We start from the raw sequence: 26111 nt of genomic DNA on the forward strand, positions 1-26111 counted from the left end.
GCATTTATAACCTGGTCTGCATGAACATGCCATGCTAATAAAAACAAGCAATTCTACAACCTTATAAGTTTAATTAAGTGTCTGGTTAATCATGAAATGAAACGTTTAGTGATGAATCTAATCATGTATGCATAAGTATCTTGAAGGAAGGTTCTAAACAATTCTAATTAAAGAGTTGTAATCATTCATACACAAGTAAAAATCATCTTGAAGTTTACCACATCTAACTAAGGGAAAGGAAAACTATCTTTGGAATTGGAAGTATCATTGTTTATGGATAGAACAATCACTCTTGGAAAACATAAAAACTCATTTGAGCCTGCAAGTCATTTGTTAAGATCATTACAATTTACAAGTTCATTGTCAATATATTCAGCAATCACTGTCTAAATAAAAGTACCTCCTATCAATATTCGGTATTCACTCATTAGTTTCAAGAGATCAACTATCTACAAACTTCATCTAGTTATTTCCTAGATACAATTAGTGAGGAGTCAAGAATCTGAGCAAGTAAAACCAACCCATTTTCTAAACAAAATAATAAACATATCCTTGGACATCTGATTACTACCAGTCCCGAAAAATTGTAAAAGTTAAGGATGGGTGACAAAGAATTTGCCTAGAACTGGGCATTGCAGTTTGCTAAGGCAATAAGTAGGATAAAATAGATTGGCTGAGTAACAACATCAGAATTCAAAGGTCAGCCACAAATGAAGTCTATATCTTATCCTATGAAGTTTTTATGTTATGCCAGCTCAAATTGACAATGGAGAATATAAAAGTCAGCCACAAATAAACCAAAAAAAAAACTACCAGGCAATGAAATTAAAAGAAACACAAAGATGACATTATTCTATTTAAAGGTTCGACATGAGGGAATGGAAGTATAACAGCAGGTCACAAACATTAAAACATAGTTACAGCCACTATAAAGGGGCTGCAAAATACAAACTAAGGACAAGATCTTAATAGCAGAATCACTAAACCAACGCAAAGGGAACTGACACAGAGGTAAAGCCCTTTAAAGCTCAGAAGCCACCACGAAGGCGCAGGACAAGATGCAGGGTGGACTCCTTCTGAATATTATAATCAGCCAGAGTACGTCCATCCTCCAACTGCTTGCCAGCAAAAATCAGTCTCTGCTGGTCTGGAGGAATACCCTCCTTGTCTTGGATCTTCGCCTTAACATTGTCAATTGTATCAGAGCTTTCCACCTCCAATGTGATAGTCTTCCCTGTCAAGGTCTTCACAAAGATTTGCATCCCACCACGAAGCCGCAAAACCAAGTGCAGTGTAGACTCCTTCTGGATATTATAATCTGCAAGGGTTCTTCCATCTTCCAACTGCTTCCCAGCAAAGATAAGCCTCTGCTGATCCGGAGGGATACCTTCCTTATCCTGAATCTTAGCTTTCACATTGTCAATTGTATCAGAACTCTCAACCTCCAGAGTTATGGTCTTCCCCGTCAATGTCTTCACAAAAATTTGCATCCCACCACGAAGACGCAAAACCAAGTGAAGGGTAGATTCCTTCTGGATGTTATAGTCAGCCAGGGTTCTTCCATCTTCCAACTGCTTACCAGCAAAGATAAGCCTCTGCTGGTCCGGTGGGATACCCTCCTTATCCTGAATCTTAGCTTTGACATTATCAATCGTATCAGAACTCTCAACCTCCAGAGTTATGGTCTTCCCCGTCAATGTCTTCACAAAAATTTGCATCCCACCACGAAGACGCAAAACCAAGTGAAGGGTAGATTCCTTCTGGATGTTATAGTCAGCCAGGGTTCTTCCATCTTCCAACTGCTTACCAGCAAAGATAAGCCTCTGCTGGTCTGGTGGGATACCCTCCTTATCCTGAATCTTAGCTTTGACATTATCAATCGTGTCTGAACTCTCAACCTCCAAAGTAATGGTCTTTCCTGTCAGGGTCTTGACAAAAATCTGCATGCCACCTCTCAATCGCAGCACCAAGTGCAGGGTAGACTCCTTCTGGATGTTATAGTCAGCAAGGGTCCTTCCATCCTCAAGTTGTTTCCCAGCGAAGATGAGCCTCTGCTGGTCCGGAGGGATGCCCTCCTTGTCCTGAATCTTAGCCTTTACATTATCAATGGTGTCTGAACTCTCCACTTCCAATGTTATGGTCTTCCCTGTCAGGGTCTTAACAAAAATCTGCATACCACCTCTCAATCGAAGCACCAAATGAAGGGTAGATTCCTTCTGGATGTTGTAATCAGCGAGGGTCCTTCCATCCTCCAGCTGCTTCCCAGCAAAAATCAACCTTTGCTGATCCGGAGGAATACCCTCTTTGTCTTGGATCTTCGCCTTGACATTATCGATAGTGTCTGAGGATTCAACCTCGAGGGTGATTGTTTTCCCTGTCAAGGTCTTGACAAAGATCTGCATACCACCCCTGAGACGAAGAACGAGGTGAAGGGTTGACTCCTTTTGGATGTTGTAGTCTGCAAGGGTGCGACCATCCTCCAATTGCTTCCCAGCAAAGATCAACCTTTGCTGATCAGGTGGGATCCCTTCCTTGTCTTGGATCTTAGCTTTCACGTTGTCAATGGTATCTGAACTCTCTACCTCGAGAGTGATTGTCTTCCCGGTTAGGGTTTTCACGAAGATTTGCATCTGTGCAAAACAATACACCAAACATGAGAGATCAATTCACAAACCCTAAAATCACAAACCCTAATATACAAGGAAAACATAACCCTATTCGAATTCCAAATCTAAAATTGAACAACAAATTAGGGTTAAGAAATCAATTCACAAACCCTAAAATCACAAACCCTAATATACAACGGAAACATAACCCTATTCGAATTCCAAATCTAAAATTGAACAATAAATTAGGGTTCAGAATTGACATCGAACTCCTATTGACAAGAACATCAACACAATCTCGCAAAGAGATCAAAATATTGAAACTCAATCATGTGATGAAAATCAAAACCCTATGTACAATCAATAATCGAAACCTGATAGAATTGTATGAAAACCGAGACATACCTTGAAAAAAACGAAATTGAGAGGAGAGGAACTGCGAGATTGGGTTTGCGTTGAATCGTAGAATCGTTCAATTGAGAATTGCGATGAGAAAGAAGGGCAAGGAGGAGTGGTATTTATATCTGCGTTTTGCCGACTCAACGAGGAAAATATCAATGATCCACGAATGAAATTGTTCCACGTGTACGGAAAAGCTGGCATACACGGCAAGATTAGCATCACACTAATCTTCGGATTAGGTTTCTTTTCCTTCTGTAATCTTCTAGGAGATTCTATATTCTGTTTTGATATTGTGGATTGGTGATTGCTTACGGTTTAAAAAAGGAACGTATTTTTTAAAAAAAATCTTAAACGGTGAGGTAACTTAATAAAGAAGAAAATTAGGTAATGTAGAATGGGCTTTCAAAAAGAAAAAAGGTAATGTAGAATGGGAAAAATATTCATGACTTTATAAAAAAGGATATATTTTTAGTTAAAAGTTGTTTTTATCCGAAGAAAATATCGGGTCTTCCACTAATACTTTGAAAGATAAAAATATGTGATAAAAATGAGTTGTCTAATGACTCATAAGAAAATTTGGGTTAAATAATTCATCATCTAATTATATTGGATATAAGTGAGTTAGAAATAAATTAATAAATAAAATATAGAAATTTCAACTCATTTATCTTCAATGTAATTGAATGATGAGTTATTTAACTCAAACTTTCTTATGTGTTATTTAAACAACCTGGTAAAAAAAGTTGTCTAAATGATTGATGTGGTTAGTAACCCACAATTCCCCATTAAAAAAAGAAACCCACAGTTCAAAGACTAATAGGATTTTTTATAAATAAATTAATAAATGAAATATATTAAATTTCAACTCGCTTATCTTCAATGTATTTAGATAGTGAATTATTTAACCCAAACTTTCTCATGGGTCATTTAGGAAAAAAAAAACTTTGAGTTAAATATAGCCTTCTGCAACGATCTATTATGAAATCAAGGTAATTCATGAGTAGGGATGGCAATGGGTAGGGTCTGGTAGGGTACTATAGTACCCATCCCCATATCCGCGTTTTAAAAAATTACCCGTACCCGTCCCCATACCCGCGTGGGTAGCAACTTGAATGCCCGTCCCCGTACCCTCTGGGTACCTATATGTCCGTACCCGTGCCCATTACCCGCAATTTAGCTAACCAAAATATATTTTTCACTATTTTGTTAATAGAAATAAAAAAATACAACTAACTTTTTAAATTAAAAACACTAATATGAATACAAAAGATTATATACGTAGCACATAAAATTATTCAACTAAGAATATATTTTTTTAGAACGAATAAGAAAGAAAGATATAACTTAATTTTTAATTTTGGATTTATAATATAGTCCTAAAGTTGTAGGTTATTAACTTACTAATTTTAAAAATAAGTGAGAGTAAATTAGCAATGATTATGAATACTTTAAATAGTCATATATTTTTTAAAATAAGTAAGTTTGAAAGCTATAGCTTAAGTTAATTTGTTCATATAATACTAAATAATAATAATAATAATAATAATAATAAAAATAATAATAATAATAATAATAATAATAATAATAATAATAATAATAATAATAATATGTGTGAGCGGGTATGGGGCGGGTTGGATACTTTAGTACCCATACCCGCACTCATATCCATTACTTTTTGCGGGTATTTACCCATACCCCATACCCATCTAGCGGGTTTTTACCCTACCTATAGTGGATATTTTTTGCGGGTACCCTATGGGTCTGAGACCCATTGCCAACCCTATTCGTGAGAACTAGAAGCTTGTCATGCATCACAACCCTTTTCATCAAATCATTATGTTCCTTCAAAATAATTTATGCGCCTTTCTTCTTAATTCAGCAGATCACTGAAATCATTGTGCAAGGGTCTGCTCTCAAATCGTATTCAAAAGTTGATATGCAGACATCTAACATGCACAAATGATTTGTTATATTGGCTCATGTGCTCCTTCAATGTCTTGCTCGTCTATTGGTGTGCGTTACATAATGTTATCCGGGTGACTACTTGCGTTTGGTTAGCCGAAATTATGATGAAAACTCAATCAGCAATTGTGTGAAATCAATTATAGATCATGGTCGCTAGATAGTAAACCAAGTCAGAGATGATTCCTGGATTCTTTATTTATATCAACCTTTCAATTTACTTTTCTTAAATGGAAAATGTTGTGGGGCACGACGTGGGGTCTCGTGCACCATGCACAAAGCATTTTCCGGCGGTTTAAACCCCCAAAAACTGTAGCTGTTCTTTTTTTTTACAGTTGTAATTTTGTGGCGGTTCAAAACCGCCCCTAAATGACTCTCGTGCACCTCTCGTGCCTCCTTTCTCGTACCACGTAGCACTGCTCTTCTTAAATTATATGCATCATTGATGCTTTTGAGAGTGAAATGAGAAAGAAAATTCAACTAAACAAGGACATTCTTGTCGAAAAATAATTAATGCACCACACACTCTAAGTAGGTTCTTATAAAAAGGATCAAGGTGCACCTCCTATTTGCTTTTTATTAAAATGAACAGAGGAAGTATAACCATCCAAAACCAATGTTTTAAGATTTTCGTGAACTGATGCATTGAGGATCTCTTATAAAAAAAAAATAGGTTAAAACATTACCACCACTATAGTTACACGATGTTCGTCGTTGCGTTGATCTCTCTCCCGAGTCTTCAACTGTTGTTGTCATTCCAAGTTTCCTCCAAACAAACCATACTCTCCAGCAAAACATTTGAGGAACATTGCAGGGGCGGACCCACGTAAAGCCATACCAAATTTTTTGAGTTTTTTTATTACCGTATATTGCGGCGGTTAGGGATCCGTCCCTAAAAGTTTTCTGTTAATGTATGGCGACGGTCGAAAGCGCCGCCATAGCTTAATAAGTAAAAAATCAAAATTCACGCTTAACATCAAATTAATTAGAACGCGGTTTTTCTTTCTTTCTTTCTTCCATTGTTGCTTTTCGGCATTCATCAACTTAAAACCCTTTTCCCCAAAAATTGAAAACCCACCAATCTTCACCTTCCTAAATTTTTCATCGCATGGAGAACCCTGACCACCGCACCAATCAACCAAAATTCAAGAGGAAATTCAATTGATTCATTGTCTCTCAGGTAAATCAACTTCGTAATTATCCTTACTACGTACGCTACACACAATTCATGTTGGATGATCTTTTCCTATTTCTATTTTTTTAAATTTTTAATTTTCAAAGATTTTTTTGGTTTATGAACTTGTTCCACGCGTTGAGTTGGATCGATTTTCTGGGTGAGAATTTTTGCTTGTGAACTCAACAGATCTGAGTTCTTTGATGGAACCATGTTGGGTTTGGAGCTACCTCCGTTTGTTTTTGTTGATGGGTTTTCCTGTTTTGATTGTTGATTCGTGCCTGCAAATTTTGGAATATTAAATTAGCAACATTATATTGTTTTCTCCCAAAAAAGCAAAATTTGTCATTTTTACTGCACAAATTAGTTTTAACTTTTCATGCTTGAATAAACTTTTGTGCTTTTCATGTGAGATTATAGTTACTTCTTGCTTGGTACCTAATATAATTTCTACTTTATATTTTAGCCTATAATTTCTTTTATGTTTAGCCACACCGATATATAATGTCTGGATCCGTGCCTGGAACATTGTTGTAATGATTGTTCCCATATGCATTTGTATAGGATCACGTATTCATGTTGTCAAAATACTTGGGACCTAGGAAAAATATTTTACTACGGCTCTACAATATTGAGTGCCAATGTTCAGGAAGTGAAACAAAGAGAGAAGAAGCTAAGAACAATTGGAGATTCTCAAGCTTAATCTCTGAAACTTGCATTCAAGTGAACATAAACTCTTCCTTCCCCTTTCTGTAGTTTTCCTATATACCATGTAGCAGCTAACTTGTTTTACAATTGCCTCTCACTATGTGGCTGACAATTAATGGCTAAGAGTAAAATTCATGCTAAGGTCAGATGCATTTACAATACAACACGACGCTCAAGGGCACATGTCGCCCAACCAAACAGGCAAACCTCCTAACTAGAATATAACATCACCCCGCCCACCACTAAGTGAGTCCTAATTTAGTGGCTAACATACCCTTTACCAAGTCAAGTTCACGACCCTTGATCATGTCTCCATCCCAATTCATTTTCAAAAAAAAAAAATTCTTCTATTCTCTCTTTTCGGCCGTGTTAAACGAGATTGTCTAAATGACTTATGAGAAAGTTTGAGTTATAACCCATCGTCTAATCACATTGAAGATAAGTGAGTTGAAATTTCTATATTTTATTCATTAATTTATTTAGGCTTAAATACTCTTTTGGTCCTTGAAATTGTAAAGGGAATTAAATCTGATCCCTGTAAAATTTTCGCATCAAATTGGGTCCCTGAAATTATTTTTTTAATCTAATTAAGTCATTTTTCTCAATTTTGACTAGTCAACGGTCCAGTGGAAAGCCTAGTCAGCTAAGGATGGCCACATGCACTTTTTTCACATCAATTTTAGTCCCTTAAAAAATATTTTAATCAATTTTAGTCCTTGTTCTTCCACCTTCCTCTTCCACCTTCTTCCTCTTCCTCCATAACTCAAATCCTTAAACCTAGAAATTCAAAACCCTAAAAAAACTATATGTTTATTACATTCACCTTGTTCTTCCTTTTGAATTTATGTGATTTGAGTTATGGAAGAAGAGGAAGAAGGTGAAAGTGGAAGAACATGAAGGTGGAAGAACAGAAACTAAAATTGATTAAAATACTTTTCAAGGGACTAAAATTGATGTGAAAAAATCCACGTGGCTGTCCTTAGCTGACTAGGCTTGCCACTAGACTGTTGACCGGTCAAAATTGAGCAAAAGGAGTTAATTAGATTAAAAAAATAATTTTAGGAACCCAATTTGATGCGAAAATTTTATAAGGACCATATTTGATTCCCTTTACAATTTCAAGGACCAAAAGATTATTTAAGCCATTTATTTATAAAAATTTTGATTGGTCAATTGGATTGTGGGTTAATAAACACATGTGTCATTTAGACAAATCTGTGTCAATAAGGCAAAAATATATATGTATTTTTTTTCTTCTAAAAGTATCTCACGATTGGTAAGTGTGACACTAAGCTCTTCTGATTCAAAGATCACATTAAATTAAATATGTAGGTCTTTTTTAATAAATCTTACACTGCTCACATATCTAATTCTCAATTAAATATGTAAGGAGTTCAGATTTCAGCTATTTATTAAGTGTGATGGAATCTTGTTGGAACAATAAATATATGAAGCAATTAAGAGCAACCCATGCAGGAGGAAGGTAAATCACATTACAACCTGTTTGCTACGGCGAGGTTGAAGTCGGCGTATTAGATAATTTGATGATGATCACGACGGCCATTAGATAATTTTGATTCACTCATATTATTTACAGATTGGAATGGAAAAACCATAAAACAACAAAAAGAGACTGAAATTATTTAATTTTACTTTGTCGTTTTCAATTTTGATGATTTAGATTATTTTCTTGGCGTTTTAGTTTGTGGAGCTTCACGTGTGATTGGATTCCATCTATGACCTGCAGTGAACAGCTTGGTTTTTGTTTTTGAACGTGAACAGCTTGGTAGATAGGGATAAAACTATAAATCAAATTGGTATCAATATTTTAATAATACTTACATTTACTATAGTTAGAAATAATTTAATTTCAAAAACATTGTTTAAACGGTTTAATTTGAACGAAATGTTTGCAAAATTAAAAAACTTTGTGACATAAAAATATTAAAACTAAAATAAAATCTTCCAAATGTTTTGAGATTTTAGTTTTTTTTTTTCATCGGAAAAATAAATTGCATCTTTCAAGTTTAAGATTTTAGTTCTTGACTTTTCCGATGTATAAAAAAAATTTAGTTCTTGAGACATTTCGCCACATATCATCAAAATACATGTCTAACAGTGATTCGCGAAAAGAAAAAAATTCTTTATCAGAAGTTATAAAACCTCTATAAAGTAAACCAACAATAATATATACATACCTCATTTTTAAACACTTTATTTCCACCTATTTTTGTTGTATCTTTCTCATCTTATCATCTATTACATCTCATACTTTTTCTCTCTTATTTTTTTTTTCTTCCTATCTCTCTTCATGTCACCTATTCCACCTAAAAAAAAGGTGTGTAAGTAACATTATTGAAAATAAATACGTCATTTTATGACAATGTTCCCAAACAACTAAAAAAATATATTTTTTAATAGCATATTGTAACGCTGCGTGTCTAGATCGGTGGTTGAACTCCTCGTAACATTAATGAACATTATTCACAATACTTCATGAATACCAAATTGAACTTTCAATCAAAAAATGTTTCATGTCATCAATAAATTTATTTTACCCTTTTCTAATTTTGAATTTTGAATATATTATATGTCATCCTCATTTTGCGCTGGTTTAAGTCTGGTAGAACGACTTTCAAAAAAAAAAAGTTTGGTAGAACGTTTTTTTTTCTCATACAAACTTGTACCAAAATACTTGAGCATTTTATTGATGCAAGGACAAGCAATCGGATTTAAAAGTAGCAAAATATATCAAATCCATCTTGACCAGGACAAAGAGGTCTTAATCAGACAATTCTCACAGGTAAGAAAAATGAAAAAAGGTGTTTTGTGGTTTAAGTTGAAAACTACAAAGATCAATTTATAATTCATTGTCAACTTTCCTATAAATACAACAAATCATCCTGGAAACCAGCACAACACATCTTTTATCATCACATTTCATTAACCAACTTGAAGTAGATATTCAAGTCACCATACTCCATACACTAGCTGACTAGCTACCATGGCTACCAAAAATCAATTCTATCAAGTTTCATTTGCATTAGTTCTCTGTTTGGGATTGTGGGCTTTTCAAGTCTCATCTCGCACTCTCCAAGATGCTTCTATGCAGGAGAGGCATGAGCAATGGATGGCTCGCTATGGCAGGGTCTATAAGGATCTCCAAGAAAAGGAAAAGCGTTTCAGCATATTTAAGGAAAATGTCAACTACATTGAAGCTTCCAACAATGCTGGAAATAAACCTTACAAGCTAGGTGTTAATCAGTTTGCAGATCTCACCAATGAGGAGTTCATAGCAACTAGAAACAAATTCAAAGGACACATGAGCTCCTCAATCACAAGGACAACCACTTTTAAGTACGAAAATGTGACTGCGCCTTCCACTGTGGATTGGAGGCAGGAAGGAGCAGTGACACCTGTGAAGAACCAAGGCACTTGTGGTAAGTGTTTGATAATTCATGCAAATTGAATCAAATATGTCAAGATTGAATTGTCAACTAAGTCTAGTTTTAATTACCTTGCAGGATGTTGTTGGGCCTTTTCTGCTGTTGCCGCGACAGAAGGAATTCATAAATTGAGTACTGGGAATTTGGTTTCTTTATCTGAACAAGAACTTGTTGATTGTGACACAAGTGGTGCAGACCAAGGTTGCCAGGGTGGTCTTATGGATGATGCTTTCAAATTCATCATCCAAAATGGTGGACTCAACACTGAAGCTCAATACCCCTATCAGGGGGTTGATGGAACATGCAATACAAATGAAGAAGCTACCCATGTTGCTACCATTACTGGGTATGAGGATGTCCCTAGCAACAATGAGCAGGCACTGCAACAAGCTGTGGCTAATCAACCAATTTCTATTGCAATTGATGCTAGTGGTTCTGACTTTCAAAACTACCAAAGTGGTGTCTTCACTGGTAGCTGTGGAACTCAGTTGGACCATGGTGTTGCTGTTGTGGGTTATGGTGTTAGTGATGATGGAACAAAGTATTGGTTAGTTAAGAACTCATGGGGAGCAGATTGGGGTGAAGAAGGTTACATTAGAATGCAAAGGGATGTGGATGCCCCAGAAGGACTCTGTGGCTTAGCTATGCAACCATCTTACCCAACTGCATAATTACAAAAAATTGATACCATTTGCAATTCTACTATAATTTCGTTTTAAGTTCGAATTCACACTATCAGATGTTTGTACATTGTACCATCTACGTGAACCATTGTACCTATCAATTTATACGTAATTAATGAAGTAGTATTGTGATGGTTATGAGTTAAGTCATAATACACAAGGGCATCCTGAGTTTTTTTTATATTTATGGATTGAATAAAAAAATTATGACTCCAAAAGTAATGAAGCACCTAAAATAATGGAGCCTTATGTTGGCTGAAGATCATTTTTTTTTGAATTCCGATTCAAGATATATATGTGTCTTTGATTGGTGCATGTTGTTACCTATATCTGAGTGTTCAGGAAATGTTTAGGAAACAAATTCTCATTCTTGATGGAGACAAGCTATGATAGATGAAATGGCTACCTTAGAGCCCAATCACTGGGATTTCACTCTTAGATGTTTGTCGGTTCTAGAGAAATCGTGGTTGAAGGCAACTAAATTGACACAAAGAAAATTAGTATCGACCACGTTAGCGTGGCCTAAAAGTTGACACTATGAACTTACAAAAAATGTCAAATAAATGTTAGCATCAGCCAAACACGCCGTAAATAATCTACATCAACGTGGGCCTAACTAACACATCATATTAAAATAAAGGCAAAGAATAGGGAAATTTGTTGATAATCATTTACTTAGTTCCAAGTTGTCCTCACGAGTCTTAGAAGATTATAATAAGGCACAGGAAGAACAAGACGATTGTTATATAGGTGAACTCTTGATCTTCGAGGGGCCCTTTGCACCGATTTATTATGAAACCAAGGTAATTCGTAGAATTAGAAGTTTTCCCTGTATCAAGACCGTTTTTCATCAAATCGTTGTTTCTTCTAAATAAATCATGCGTCATACTCCTCAATTCATCAGATAGCCTACTAAAGTCATTGTTCAAGGCCTACTCTCAAGTCGTATTCAAAAGCTACTATGCAAAACTCTAACATACCATCCTCAACATGCACCGATGACTTGTAGACTATAAACTGAGGTTGTTGGATAGTAAACCAAGTCATAGTCAATTTCTTGAATGTAGAAGGCAACATTTTTCTTTTAACAACATCAGTATGCCCATTAATAACCATTCTAGTGTTGAAATACACTAAGTGCTCCATAGGGTAAATCTCTCTAGTATAAGCATCCAAAACCATTTTTTGAGGTTTTCGTGAACAACTACATTGACGATCTCTTATAAAAATGGTTAAAATTTACCACCACCTCTGTCGCTCGATGTTCATCGGTTCGTTGATCTCTCTCCTAAACTGTCTCACATCTGTCTCTCACAACGTGGTTGTTAGTGGCCAAAAGTAGAGATCTCGCTAAGGTAATGTGCGCTTACAATAAAATACATCGCTCAAGGGCACATGTCACCCAAAGTTATGCAACAGAATAAGTTGCCCCATACCAAAGAGGCAAACCTCCTAACTAGAATATAACATCACACCACCTAAGACTAAGTAGACCCTAATTTAATGGCTAGCATACCCTCTACCAAGTCAAGCTCCAGGACCCTTGATCAAGTCACCCATCCTAATCAATTTCCTAAAAAATCACGTTTCTTCTATTTTCTCCTTTCAACGATGGTGAAAAAGCATAAAGAGTTTGATTGGTTTCCCAAGGTAGCTCACGGCCTGTAACCATGAAACTAAGCCCACGAGACTCAAATAATATATTAAATGTGTAGGTCTCTCCCAACAAATCCTTCTTCATACACATTGTACAGGGATCTAATCCCCGATTAAGTATTTAAGGAGTTTAGCTATCCATTAACTCTTCTAGAACCTTTGTTTATACAAACAAATAAATAAAGTAAGGCTTGTTAAGTTCAAACGCTTACATCGTCTATCATGTTTTGTGTAACGCCCCGATTTCTCGAGTGTTACACAGTAACTAATTAACCAATTTTCGTAAAGAGTTTTCGTCGATTCACTTATTAATCTTCAATTAATGACAAACCTTTCATTTTACAAAAACTCTTGAAACATAACCTTTCCAAAAAACACGCGGAAGTAACCAACTTCGTAAAACTTTTTAAATAACCAACTGTAAAGAGTACGAAACAAAGGCCTGAATGAAAATAAAGATTACATCAAAACTTGTTCATTCGAATTTAAGCAATAAAATTGTTCGATACCAACACTTCGGAAACTCTCAACCCCAACAGAAAACAAAAGACTCTCAACCCAAACCCTATTCCTTAGCCTCTTCCTCTTCCTCTAAAGTGTAGTCGTCCTCCAGTATTGGCACGTCACGTAGCATCAACTCCCAAGAATGAGTCATCGCCATTATCTTCACGACCATCTACCCCCCCCAAACAAACACATAGCAAACAAGCAGGGTCAGGTCCAACAAAAGAATGATAATGACAAAATCAACAACAACATATATAATATAAGTACATTATATGTCTTTTATGGGAAAGAGTCAGTTACTAACGGAATCTCACTTCACACAACCCACCAAAACTTCCATGGCCATAATCACGATCATCCGCAGATGAACAAATCTCGGAGGGGACTCACCGTACAACCCTCAATCATGTGGGGGGACTCACCGTCCGCCAGACTCACCGTCCGTCCACAGAATCACAAGGTGACCGCAGTCAGCCAATCACGTGGGGACTCACCGTACAACCCACAAAACACCCTCGCGTGCAAGGTACCATCGTTCTCATGGTCCATAGTCCTCACCAGACCTATGTCCAATTATTCACATTTACTTGCAAGCGAGTTTATTACACTTGTCTCTTTGTTAAGTCTCTAAAATCAATCCTAGAGTCTTATCATACTCTTTATACAACAACCTTCACAACACAACATTCACGGGTTACAAGGGAATTACGGCTAGGTGAGCGACCCTTGAACCATTAACTCAGAAAATAAATATAATCCACGTAAAGGAACGCAAGAACATTCACTCATGCATAATATATCATCGCAACTTCAGCATATTGACAGCAGAAACAACTTTCACAAAAATAGAGCCACAGAATGCATCCTTCAACCAAAAATCACGTATGATACCTTTCTAGAAAGCTATTTGAAATATCTACAACTCTCTAGTTACACAATTGTTCATTTGAGTCCCAGAATTAGGTGATATTAGGCCTTAAAGCTAACTGTCCGGAACAGGAAAAACAGCAGGTGTGACAGTTACTAAACACGACCCCCAGATCACATTACTAAACCAAAAATTATGATTTTTATATGTCTGGAAAGATATTTCGAAAATCTACAACTTTCATTTTAATCACTTTTTCATTTGATGACCTTAAACAGGTAAAAAGGGGCTCTGAAGTCCGCTGTCCAGTACAGGAAACTGGCAGCGAAACTCCCATGGCTCTATGGTTTTCAAAAATAATTTTCCTTTCTTTCCCTTTGATCATGGCAATCTTGGTACAGCCCCAACAACCCAAATATCCACTCAAAATTTCAGAACCAAACATTTAGCAAGGATCATGTTATAACAAGTGTAAAATAGCACAAAACTTAACAAATACCATGGCAACTCGCATAAAATCATAGATTCAGATCATAAACAACGTTTGAGGATCATATTCATGGCTTTTCAAGAGAAAAATTCCAGCAAGCAAGCATGTACAGGAAATCATGCAAAAACAGTCCAAAACTCAAGTTGTTTCTCATGGCAATTCATGGCATATTCCCTAAAGAACCTACCCATTCCTAGAACCAGCCCTTACCTTGATTCTTGATCTGAAAAGAGAAGAGAATGAAGTTTGGAAGAACAATCTCTTGCTGTCCAAGTCTCCTTCACCTTCCTTCTCCTTCGCGAAACTCTCTCTATTCGCGCTCTCTCCCTTGCTCGCGCGCGTGACCGGCGACAATGGTGGTGGCTTGGGCGGCGGCTCCTTTCTCTTCTCTCACACGTTCTCTCTTTGTTTTTCACGTGAAGGTGCTGTAGTGTATCTCTGTTTTCTGATTGTGGAAGAATAGGGTTTCCCCCCTTGGCTAAAATCACATGCAACCCACAAGTGGGCTAGGGTTTTGTTTTTCCACAAGCCCGACCCAAGTTCAACCTTAACCCACCAGTCTAATTACCTAATCAGACCTGAAACTTACTAAAACCTAAGCCCTCAAAGGTAAATTCATAATTAAATTCGGACTTAGAAGAAAAACAATGTAATAATCCCGCTGGCACTGTACAGCCGGAACTACGTTCACTAAAACGGGGATATCTGGAGCTACAGATATCGGATCGACACGAAACCACTTGGAGAATTTTCTAGACTTGAAGGTCTACAACTCTCATGAAGGAAGTTTTCCCAAATGAAGTCGTTAAGACCCTCTAAAAATTCACACAAGTTGACAGTTCTAATCTGCCAGTTATCAAACATAGCCAAAAACTTCAATTTTATTCAAACTTCCATAAAATTGTTCCAAATTGAACTTAGGGCCTTACAATACCACCCCCCTTAAAATAGTTTCGCCCTCGAAACTTAAGGGTTTATAAATAAATCGGGGTGTGACTCCCGCATCTTATCTTCTAACTCCCAGGTCGCGTCACCAGTCTCTTGGTTCCACACGACCTTCACTAAAGGCACCTCCTTGTTTCTTAAGCGCTTTATGCTTCGGTCGACGATCTTGATGGGTGGCACCTCCATTGTCAGATCATCTCTCAGCTGTATGTCGTCTGGCGTAATCACATGCGAATCATCTGCCATGTACTTTCGCAACTGCGACACATGAAGAACGTCATGGATGTTGGATAGAAAAGGCGGCAACGCAATCCTATACGCCACTGGCCCAACTCGTTCTGTTATCTGGTACGGTCCAATGAATTTTGGAGTAAGCTTCTTAGACTTGATCGCCCTTCCGACACCTGTCATCGGGGTAACCCGTAAGAAGACATGATCTCCAGCTTGGAATTCCAGCTCTTTCCTTCGATTGTCAGCGTAACTCTTCTGACGACTCTGCGAGATCCTCATCTTTTCTTGAATTCGCTTTACTTCTTCGGTGGTTTGCTGAACCAGCTCGGGTCCAATCACTAAGTTCTCCCCATCTTGATGCCAGCACAAAGGCGTCCGACACCTCCGACCATACAAAGCTTCATAAGGTGCCATCCCGATGCTCGCATGAAAGCTGTTGTTGTAGGTGAACTCAATCAGTGGCAACAACTCATCCCAGCTTCCTTTATTATCTAGCACACAAGCTCTTAGCAAATCCTCCAAGGATTGAATAGTCCTTTCAGTTTGCCCATCCGTCTGTGGGTGATAAGCGGAACTCAATCTCAGCTTGGTTCCCAAAGCTTGTTGCAAAGCCCCCCAGAAACGTGAGGTAAACCTCGGGTCTCTGTCCGACACAATGCTAGACGGTACACCATGCAGACGAACAATCTCCGCGATGTAGATTTCTGCTAGTCTCTCCACCTTGTAGTTCAGATTGATCGGCACGAAGTGAGCGGTCTTCGTCAGTCGATCAACCACTACCCAAATTGCATCAAATCTTCTTCGTGTTAGGGGTAACGCCGTCACGAAGTCCATAGAGATGCTATCCCATTTCCACTCCGGAACATCCAACGACTGTAGTTTTCCTGCTGGCTTCTGATGTTCCACCTTAGCCTTCTGACAAGTCAAGCATGTCGACACATACTCAGCTACTTGTTTCTTCATTCCAGGCCACCAGAAATGAACTTTCAGGTCTTGATACATCTTGTTCATCCCCGGGTGAATGCTCAACCTGCTCTTGTGACCTTCATCCAAGATTAATCTTCGCATAGCTGCGTCATTGGGTACACAAACCCGTCCCTTGCAACGCAGTATGTTATCGTTTCCGATAGCGAACTCCGGTGCCTTCCCTTGAGTAACTAGTTTGCGCCACTCAAGTAATCCTTCATCAGTCTCTTGCTTCGATTTGATCTCATCCAAGAGCCCACTCGACACCGTCACCATCCCGAAACTAAGTTTCCCGGGAGCTATCTTCACATCCAAACTCAGATCTCGGAACGCCTCCAATAATTCTAACTCCTTGACCATCAACGAGGATACATGTATAGCCTTCCGGCTGAGAGCGTCGGCTACGACATTGCTTTTCCCCGGGTGGTACTGTAGAGTGAACTCATAGTCCTGAAGGAATTCCATCCACCTCCGCTGCCTCATGTTCAGATCCTTCTGATCAAATAATCTTATGATCGCTATAGATCGTGAACGTACTGCCATAGAGATAGTGTCTCCAAATCTTGAGAGCATAAACTATGGCAGCCAACTCCAAATCATGCGTAGGATAATTCTTCTCATGAATCTTCAGCTGTCGCGAGGCATAAGCAATCACTTTCTTCTCCTGCATCATTACACAACCCAACCCATTGTGTGAAGCGTCACAATAAACGTCATATGGTTCTCCTTCCATGGGTAAAGCTAGTATCGGTGCAGTAGTCAGTCGCTTCTTCATTTCCTGGAAACTCTCTTCACATTTCTCCGTCCATGCAAAAGGTTGGTTCTTCTTTGTCAACTGAGTCAACAGTGAAGTCAACTTTGCATAATCCTTCACGAAGCGTCTATAGTAGCCAGCAAGTCCAACAAAACTTCTGATGTCGCTTGCTGTCTTAGGTTGTTCCCATGACATGATCGATTCAATCTTGCTGGGGTCAACAGCCACACCCTGACTTGATATGACATGACCTAGGAACTTCACCTCTTCCATCCAGAATTCACACTTCGAGCCATTAGCATATAGCTCCTTCTCCCGCAATACTCCTAGCACTTGACGCAAATGCTCTTCGTGTTCTTCTTTACTCTTCGAGTAAATCAAAATATCGTCAATGAACACCACCACGAACTTGTCCAGGAATGGCCTGAACACTCTGTTCATGTAGTCCATAAACACTGCGGGTGCATTAGTAACCCCAAACGGCATCACAAGATATTCATAATGCCCGTATCGGGTCCTGAATGCGGTCTTCTGGATGTCCGATTCCTTGACTCGGATCTGATGGTATCCCGACTTAAGGTCTACCTTCGAGAAGATCACCGCAACTCTAAGTTGATCCATCAAGTCGTCTATCCGAGGCATCGGATAACGGTTCTTCACTGTCACCTTATTCAGCTGCCGGTAATCCACACACAATCTGGACTTCCCATCCTTCTTCTTTACCAATAGCACAGGTGCACACAAACGCACACAGGCGTACACCTTGGGGCGCAAAAGGGATTCCAAAGCCCACTCTTCCTTCGATTGACATTCCATCAATCGATCTCAGAGTTCAAACATCTTAATATAATCAAACACTTAGTCTCAAGTATCACGGCAATGATACTAACTACAGACAATCTCACAGCCAAACAAACATCTTAGCAAACAAGTCTACCCAATCTCACCGTGAAGCCTTGAAAACACTTTTATCAAAAACAAAAACACAACGAGTTCGGAAACTCGTAAGCCCAAAACCCTTAGTGCTCTGGTTTCTGAACCGGAGCTCTGATACCACAATGTAACGCCCCGATTTCTCGAGTGTTACACAGTAACTAATTAACCAATTTTCGTAAAGAGTTTTCGTCGATTCACTTATTAATCTTCAATGACAAACCTTTCATTTTACAAAAACTCTTGAAACATAACCTTTCCAAAAAACACGCGGAAGTAACCAACTTCGTAAAACTTTTTAAATAACCAACTGTAAAGAGTACGAAACAAAGGCCTGAATGAAAATAAAGATTACATCAAAACTTGTTCATTCGAATTTAAGCAATAAAATTGTTCGATACCAACACTTCGGAAACTCTCAACCCCAACAGAAAACAAAAGACTCTCAACCCAAACCCTATTCCTTAGCCTCTTCCTCTTCCTCTAAAGTGTAGTCGTCCTCCAGTATTGGCACGTCACGTAGCATCAACTCCCAAGAATGAGTCATCGCCATTATCTTCACGACCATCTACCCCCCCCAAACAAACACATAGCAAACAAGCAGGGTCAGGTCCAACAAAAGAATGATAATGACAAAATCAACAACAACATATATAATATAAGTACATTATATGTCTTTTATGGGAAAGAGTCAGTTACTAACGGAATCTCACTTCACACAACCCACCAAAACTTCCATGGCCATAATCACGATCATCCGCAGATGAACAAATCTCGGAGGGGACTCACCGTACAACCCTCAATCATGTGGGGGGACTCACCGTCCGCCAGACTCACCGTCCGTCCACAGAATCACAAGGCGACCGCAGTCAGCCAATCACGTGGGGACTCACCGTACAACCCACAAAACACCCTCGCGTGCAAGGTACCATCGTTCTCATGGTCCATAGTCCTCACCAGACCTATGTCCAATTATTCACATTTACTTGCAAGCGAGTTTATTACACTTGTCTCTTTGTTAAGTCTCTAAAATCAATCCTAGAGTCTTATCATACTCTTTATACAACAACCTTCACAACACAACATTCACGGGTTACAAGGGAATTACGGCTAGGTGAGCGACCCTTGAACCATTAACTCAGAAAATAAATATAATCCACGTAAAGGAACGCAAGAACATTCACTCATGCATAATATATCATCGCAACTTCAGCATATTGACAGCAGAAACAACTTTCACAAAAATAGAGCCACAGAATGCATCCTTCAACCAAAAATCACGTATGATACCTTTCTAGAAAGCTATTTGAAATATCTACAACTCTCTAGTTACACAATTGTTCATTTGAGTCCCAGAATTAGGTGATATTAGGCCTTAAAGCTAACTGTCCGGAACAGGAAAAACAGCAGGTGTGACAGTTACTAAACACGACCCCCAGATCACATTACTAAACCAAAAATTATGATTTTTATATGTCTGGAAAGATATTTCGAAAATCTACAACTTTCATTTTAATCACTTTTTCATTTGATGACCTTAAACAGGTAAAAAGGGGCTCTGAAGTCCGCTGTCCAGTACAGGAAACTGGCAGCGAAACTCCCATGGCTCTATGGTTTTCAAAAATAATTTTCCTTTCTTTCCCTTTGATCATGGCAATCTTGGTACAGCCCCAACAACCCAAATATCCACTCAAAATTTCAGAACCAAACATTTAGCAAGGATCATGTTATAACAAGTGTAAAATAGCACAAAACTTAACAAATACCATGGCAACTCGCATAAAATCATAGATTCAGATCATAAACAACGTTTGAGGATCATATTCATGGCTTTTCAAGAGAAAAATTCCAGCAAGCAAGCATGTACAGGAAATCATGCAAAAACAGTCCAAAACTCAAGTTGTTTCTCATGGCAATTCATGGCATATTCCCTAAAGAACCTACCCATTCCTAGAACCAGCCCTTACCTTGATTCTTGATCTGAAAAGAGAAGAGAATGAAGTTTGGAAGAACAATCTCTTGCTGTCCAAGTCTCCTTCACCTTCCTTCTCCTTCGCGAAACTCTCTCTATTCGCGCTCTCTCCCTTGCTCGCGCGCGTGACCGGCGACAATGGTGGTGGCTTGGGCGGCGGCTCCTTTCTCTTCTCTCACACGTTCTCTCTTTGTTTTTCACGTGAAGGTGCTGTAGTGTATCTCTGTTTTCTGATTGTGGAAGAATAGGGTTTCCCCCCTTGGCTAAAATCACATGCAACCCACAAGTGGGCTAGGGTTTTGTTTTTCCACAAGCCCGACCCAAGTTCAACCTTAACCCACCAGTCTAATTACCTAATCAGACCTGAAACTTACTAAAACCTAAGCCCTCAAAGGTAAATTCATAATTAAATTCGGACTTAGAAGAAAAACAATGTAATAATCCCGCTGGCACTGTACAGCCGGAACTACGTTCACTAAAACGGGGATATCTGGAGCTACAGATATCGGATCGACACGAAACCACTTGGAGAATTTTCTAGACTTGAAGGTCTACAACTCTCATGAAGGAAGTTTTCCCAAATGAAGTCGTTAAGACCCTCTAAAAATTCACACAAGTTGACAGTTCTAATCTGCCAGTTATCAAACATAGCCAAAAACTTCAATTTTATTCAAACTTCCATAAAATTGTTCCAAATTGAACTTAGGGCCTTACAATACCACCCCCCTTAAAATAGTTTCGCCCTCGAAACTTAAGGGTTTACAAATAAATCGGGGTGTGACTCCCGCATCTTATCTTCTAACTCCCAGGTCGCGTCACCAGTCTCTTGGTTCCACACGACCTTCACTAAAGGCACCTCCTTGTTTCTTAAGCGCTTTATGCTTCGGTCGACGATCTTGATGGGTGGCACCTCCATTGTCAGATCATCTCTCAGCTGTATGTCGTCTGGCGTAATCACATGCGAATCATCTGCCATGTACTTTCGCAACTGCGACACATGAAGAACGTCATGGATGTTGGATAGAAAAGGCGGCAACGCAATCCTATACGCCACTGGCCCAACTCGTTCTGTTATCTGGTACGGTCCAATGAATTTTGGAGTAAGCTTCTTAGACTTGATCGCCCTTCCGACACCTGTCATCGGGGTAACCCGTAAGAAGACATGATCTCCAGCTTGGAATTCCAGCTCTTTCCTTCGATTGTCAGCGTAACTCTTCTGACGACTCTGCGAGATCCTCATCTTTTCTTGAATTCGCTTTACTTCTTCGGTGGTTTGCTGAACCAGCTCGGGTCCAATCACTAAGTTCTCCCCATCTTGATGCCAGCACAAAGGCGTCCGACACCTCCGACCATACAAAGCTTCATAAGGTGCCATCCCGATGCTCGCATGAAAGCTGTTGTTGTAGGTGAACTCAATCAGTGGCAACAACTCATCCCAGCTTCCTTTATTATCTAGCACACAAGCTCTTAGCAAATCCTCCAAGGATTGAATAGTCCTTTCAGTTTGCCCATCCGTCTGTGGGTGATAAGCGGAACTCAATCTCAGCTTGGTTCCCAAAGCTTGTTGCAAAGCCCCCCAGAAACGTGAGGTAAACCTCGGGTCTCTGTCCGACACAATGCTAGACGGTACACCATGCAGACGAACAATCTCCGCGATGTAGATTTCTGCTAGTCTCTCCACCTTGTAGTTCAGATTGATCGGCACGAAGTGAGCGGTCTTCGTCAGTCGATCAACCACTACCCAAATTGCATCAAATCTTCTTCGTGTTAGGGGTAACGCCGTCACGAAGTCCATAGAGATGCTATCCCATTTCCACTCCGGAACATCCAACGACTGTAGTTTTCCTGCTGGCTTCTGATGTTCCACCTTAGCCTTCTGACAAGTCAAGCATGTCGACACATACTCAGCTACTTGTTTCTTCATTCCAGGCCACCAGAAATGAACTTTCAGGTCTTGATACATCTTGTTCATCCCCGGGTGAATGCTCAACCTGCTCTTGTGACCTTCATCCAAGATTAATCTTCGCATAGCTGCGTCATTGGGTACACAAACCCGTCCCTTGCAACGCAGTATGTTATCGTTTCCGATAGCGAACTCCGGTGCCTTCCCTTGAGTAACTAGTTTGCGCCACTCAAGTAATCCTTCATCAGTCTCTTGCTTCGATTTGATCTCATCCAAGAGCCCACTCGACACCGTCACCATCCCGAAACTAAGTTTCCCGGGAGCTATCTTCACATCCAAACTCAGATCTCGGAACGCCTCCAATAATTCTAACTCCTTGACCATCAACGAGGATACATGTATAGCCTTCCGGCTGAGAGCGTCGGCTACGACATTGCTTTTCCCCGGGTGGTACTGTAGAGTGAACTCATAGTCCTGAAGGAATTCCATCCACCTCCGCTGCCTCATGTTCAGATCCTTCTGATCAAATAATCTTATGATCGCTATAGATCGTGAACGTACTGCCATAGAGATAGTGTCTCCAAATCTTGAGAGCATAAACTATGGCAGCCAACTCCAAATCATGCGTAGGATAATTCTTCTCATGAATCTTCAGCTGTCGCGAGGCATAAGCAATCACTTTCTTCTCCTGCATCATTACACAACCCAACCCATTGTGTGAAGCGTCACAATAAACGTCATATGGTTCTCCTTCCTTGGGTAAAGCTAGTATCGGTGCAGTAGTCAGTCGCTTCTTCATTTCCTGGAAACTCTCTTCACATTTCTCCGTCCATGCAAAAGGTTGGTTCTTCTTTGTCAACTGAGTCAACGGTGAAGTCAACTTTGCATAATCCTTCACGAAGCGTCTATAGTAGCCAGCAAGTCCAACAAAACTTCTGATGTCGCTTGCTGTCTTAGGTTGTTCCCATGACATGATCGATTCAATCTTGCTGGGGTCAACAGCCACACCCTGACTTGATATGACATGACCTAGGAACTTCACCTCTTCCATCCAGAATTCACACTTCGAGCCATTAGCATATAGCTCCTTCTCCCGCAATACTCCTAGCACTTGACGCAAATGCTCTTCGTGTTCTTCTTTACTCTTCGAGTAAATCAAAATATCGTCAATGAACACCACCACGAACTTGTCCAGGAATGGCCTGAACACTCTGTTCATGTAGTCCATAAACACTGCGGGTGCATTAGTAACCCCAAACGGCATCACAAGATATTCATAATGCCCGTATCGGGTCCTGAATGCGGTCTTCTGGATGTCCGATTCCTTGACTCGGATCTGATGGTATCCCGACTTAAGGTCTACCTTCGAGAAGATCACCGCAACTCTAAGTTGATCCATCAAGTCGTCTATCCGAGGCATCGGATAACGGTTCTTCACTGTCACCTTATTCAGCTGCCGGTAATCCACACACAATCTGGACTTCCCATCCTTCTTCTTTACCAATAGCACAGGTGCACACAAACGCACACAGGCGTACACCTTGGGGCGCAAAAGGGATTCCAAAGCCCACTCTTCCTTCGATTGACATTCCATCAATCGATCTCAGAGTTCAAACATCTTAATATAATCAAACACTTAGTCTCAAGTATCACGGCAATGATACTAACTACAGACAATCTCACAGCCAAACAAACATCTTAGCAAACAAGTCTACCCAATCTCACCGTGAAGCCTTGAAAACACTTTTATCAAAAACAAAAACACAACGAGTTCGGAAACTCGTAAGCCCAAAACCCTTAGTGCTCTGGTTTCTGAACCGGAGCTCTGATACCACAATGTAACGCCCCGATTTCTCGAGTGTTACACAGTAACTAATTAACCAATTTTCGTAAAGAGTTTTCGTCGATTCACTTATTAATCTTCAATTAATGACAAACCTTTCATTTTACAAAAACTCTTGAAACATAACCTTTCCAAAAAACACGCGGAAGTAACCAACTTCGTAAAACTTTTTAAATAACCAACTGTAAAGAGTACGAAACAAAGGCCTGAATGAAAATAAAGATTACATCAAAACTTGTTCATTCGAATTTAAGCAATAAAATTGTTCGATACCAACACTTCGGAAACTCTCAACCCCAACAGAAAACAAAAGACTCTCAACCCAAACCCTATTCCTTAGCCTCTTCCTCTTCCTCTAAAGTGTAGTCGTCCTCCAGTATTGGCACGTCACGTAGCATCAACTCCCAAGAATGAGTCATCGCCATTATCTTCACGACCATCTACCCCCCCCAAACAAACACATAGCAAACAAGCAGGGTCAGGTCCAACAAAAGAATGATAATGACAAAATCAACAACAACATATATAATATAAGTACATTATATGTCTTTTATGGGAAAGAGTCAGTTACTAACGGAATCTCACTTCACACAACCCACCAAAACTTCCATGGCCATAATCACGATCATCCGCAGATGAACAAATCTCGGAGGGGACTCACCGTACAACCCTCAATCATGTGGGGGGACTCACCGTCCGCCAGACTCACCGTCCGTCCACAGAATCACAAGGCGACCGCAGTCAGCCAATCACGTGGGGACTCACCGTACAACCCACAAAACACCCTCGCGTGCAAGGTACCATCGTTCTCATGGTCCATAGTCCTCACCAGACCTATGTCCAATTATTCACATTTACTTGCAAGCGAGTTTATTACACTTGTCTCTTTGTTAAGTCTCTAAAATCAATCCTAGAGTCTTATCATACTCTTTATACAACAACCTTCACAACACAACATTCACGGGTTACAAGGGAATTACGGCTAGGTGAGCGACCCTTGAACCATTAACTCAGAAAATAAATATAATCCACGTAAAGGAACGCAAGAACATTCACTCATGCATAATATATCATCGCAACTTCAGCATATTGACAGCAGAAACAACTTTCACAAAAATAGAGCCACAGAATGCATCCTTCAACCAAAAATCACGTATGATACCTTTCTAGAAAGCTATTTGAAATATCTACAACTCTCTAGTTACACAATTGTTCATTTGAGTCCCAGAATTAGGTGATATTAGGCCTTAAAGCTAACTGTCCGGAACAGGAAAAACAGCAGGTGTGACAGTTACTAAACACGACCCCCAGATCACATTACTAAACCAAAAATTATGTTTTTTATATGTCTGGAAAGATATTTCGAAAATCTACAACTTTCATTTTAATCACTTTTTCATTTGATGACCTTAAACAGGTAAAAAGGGGCTCTGAAGTCCGCTGTCCAGTACAGGAAACTGGCAGCGAAACTCCCATGGCTCTATGGTTTTCAAAAATAATTTTCCTTTCTTTCCCTTTGATCATGGCAATCTTGGTACAGCCCCAACAACCCAAATATCCACTCAAAATTTCAGAACCAAACATTTAGCAAGGATCATGTTATAACAAGTGTAAAATAGCACAAAACTTAACAAATACCATGGCAACTCGCATAAAATCATAGATTCAGATCATAAACAACGTTTGAGGATCATATTCATGGCTTTTCAAGAGAAAAATTCCAGCAAGCAAGCATGTACAGGAAATCATGCAAAAACAGTCCAAAACTCAAGTTGTTTCTCATGGCAATTCATGGCATATTCCCTAAAGAACCTACCCATTCCTAGAACCAGCCCTTACCTTGATTCTTGATCTGAAAAGAGAAGAGAATGAAGTTTGGAAGAACAATCTCTTGCTGTCCAAGTCTCCTTCACCTTCCTTCTCCTTCGCGAAACTCTCTCTATTCGCACTCTCTCCCTTGCTCGCGCGCGTGACCGGCGACAATGGTGGTGGCTTGGGCGGCGGCTCCCTTCTCTTCTCTCACACGTTCTCTCTTTGTTTTTCACGTGAAGGTGCTGTAGTG

At 39.4% G+C, this 26111-nt stretch overlaps 2 protein-coding genes across 2 annotated transcripts; one reads left to right on the forward strand and one right to left on the reverse strand.

Moving 5' to 3' along the window:
• Positions 1-825: 825 nt before the first annotated feature.
• Positions 826-3224, reverse strand: LOC130742727 (polyubiquitin-like). Its single transcript, XM_057594827.1, has 2 exons — positions 3012-3224; positions 826-2630 (listed from the first exon to the last, which is right to left on the reverse strand). The coding sequence occupies exons 1-2, from the start codon at positions 3207-3209 to the stop codon at positions 1029-1031; spliced, it is 1800 nt and encodes a 599-aa protein (XP_057450810.1). The 5' UTR covers positions 3210-3224; the 3' UTR covers positions 826-1028.
• Positions 3225-9767: 6543 nt separating this feature from the next.
• LOC130748339 (senescence-specific cysteine protease SAG39-like) lies at positions 9768-11115 on the forward strand. The gene is made up of 2 exons (XM_057601523.1): positions 9768-10292; positions 10377-11115. The coding sequence occupies exons 1-2, from the start codon at positions 9857-9859 to the stop codon at positions 10967-10969; spliced, it is 1029 nt and encodes a 342-aa protein (XP_057457506.1). The 5' UTR covers positions 9768-9856; the 3' UTR covers positions 10970-11115.
• Positions 11116-26111: the final 14996 nt, after the last annotated feature.

This window comes from Lotus japonicus, chromosome 3 (assembly GCF_012489685.1).
Source record: "Lotus japonicus ecotype B-129 chromosome 3, LjGifu_v1.2".
NCBI classification, from domain to species: domain Eukaryota; kingdom Viridiplantae; phylum Streptophyta; class Magnoliopsida; order Fabales; family Fabaceae; genus Lotus; species Lotus japonicus.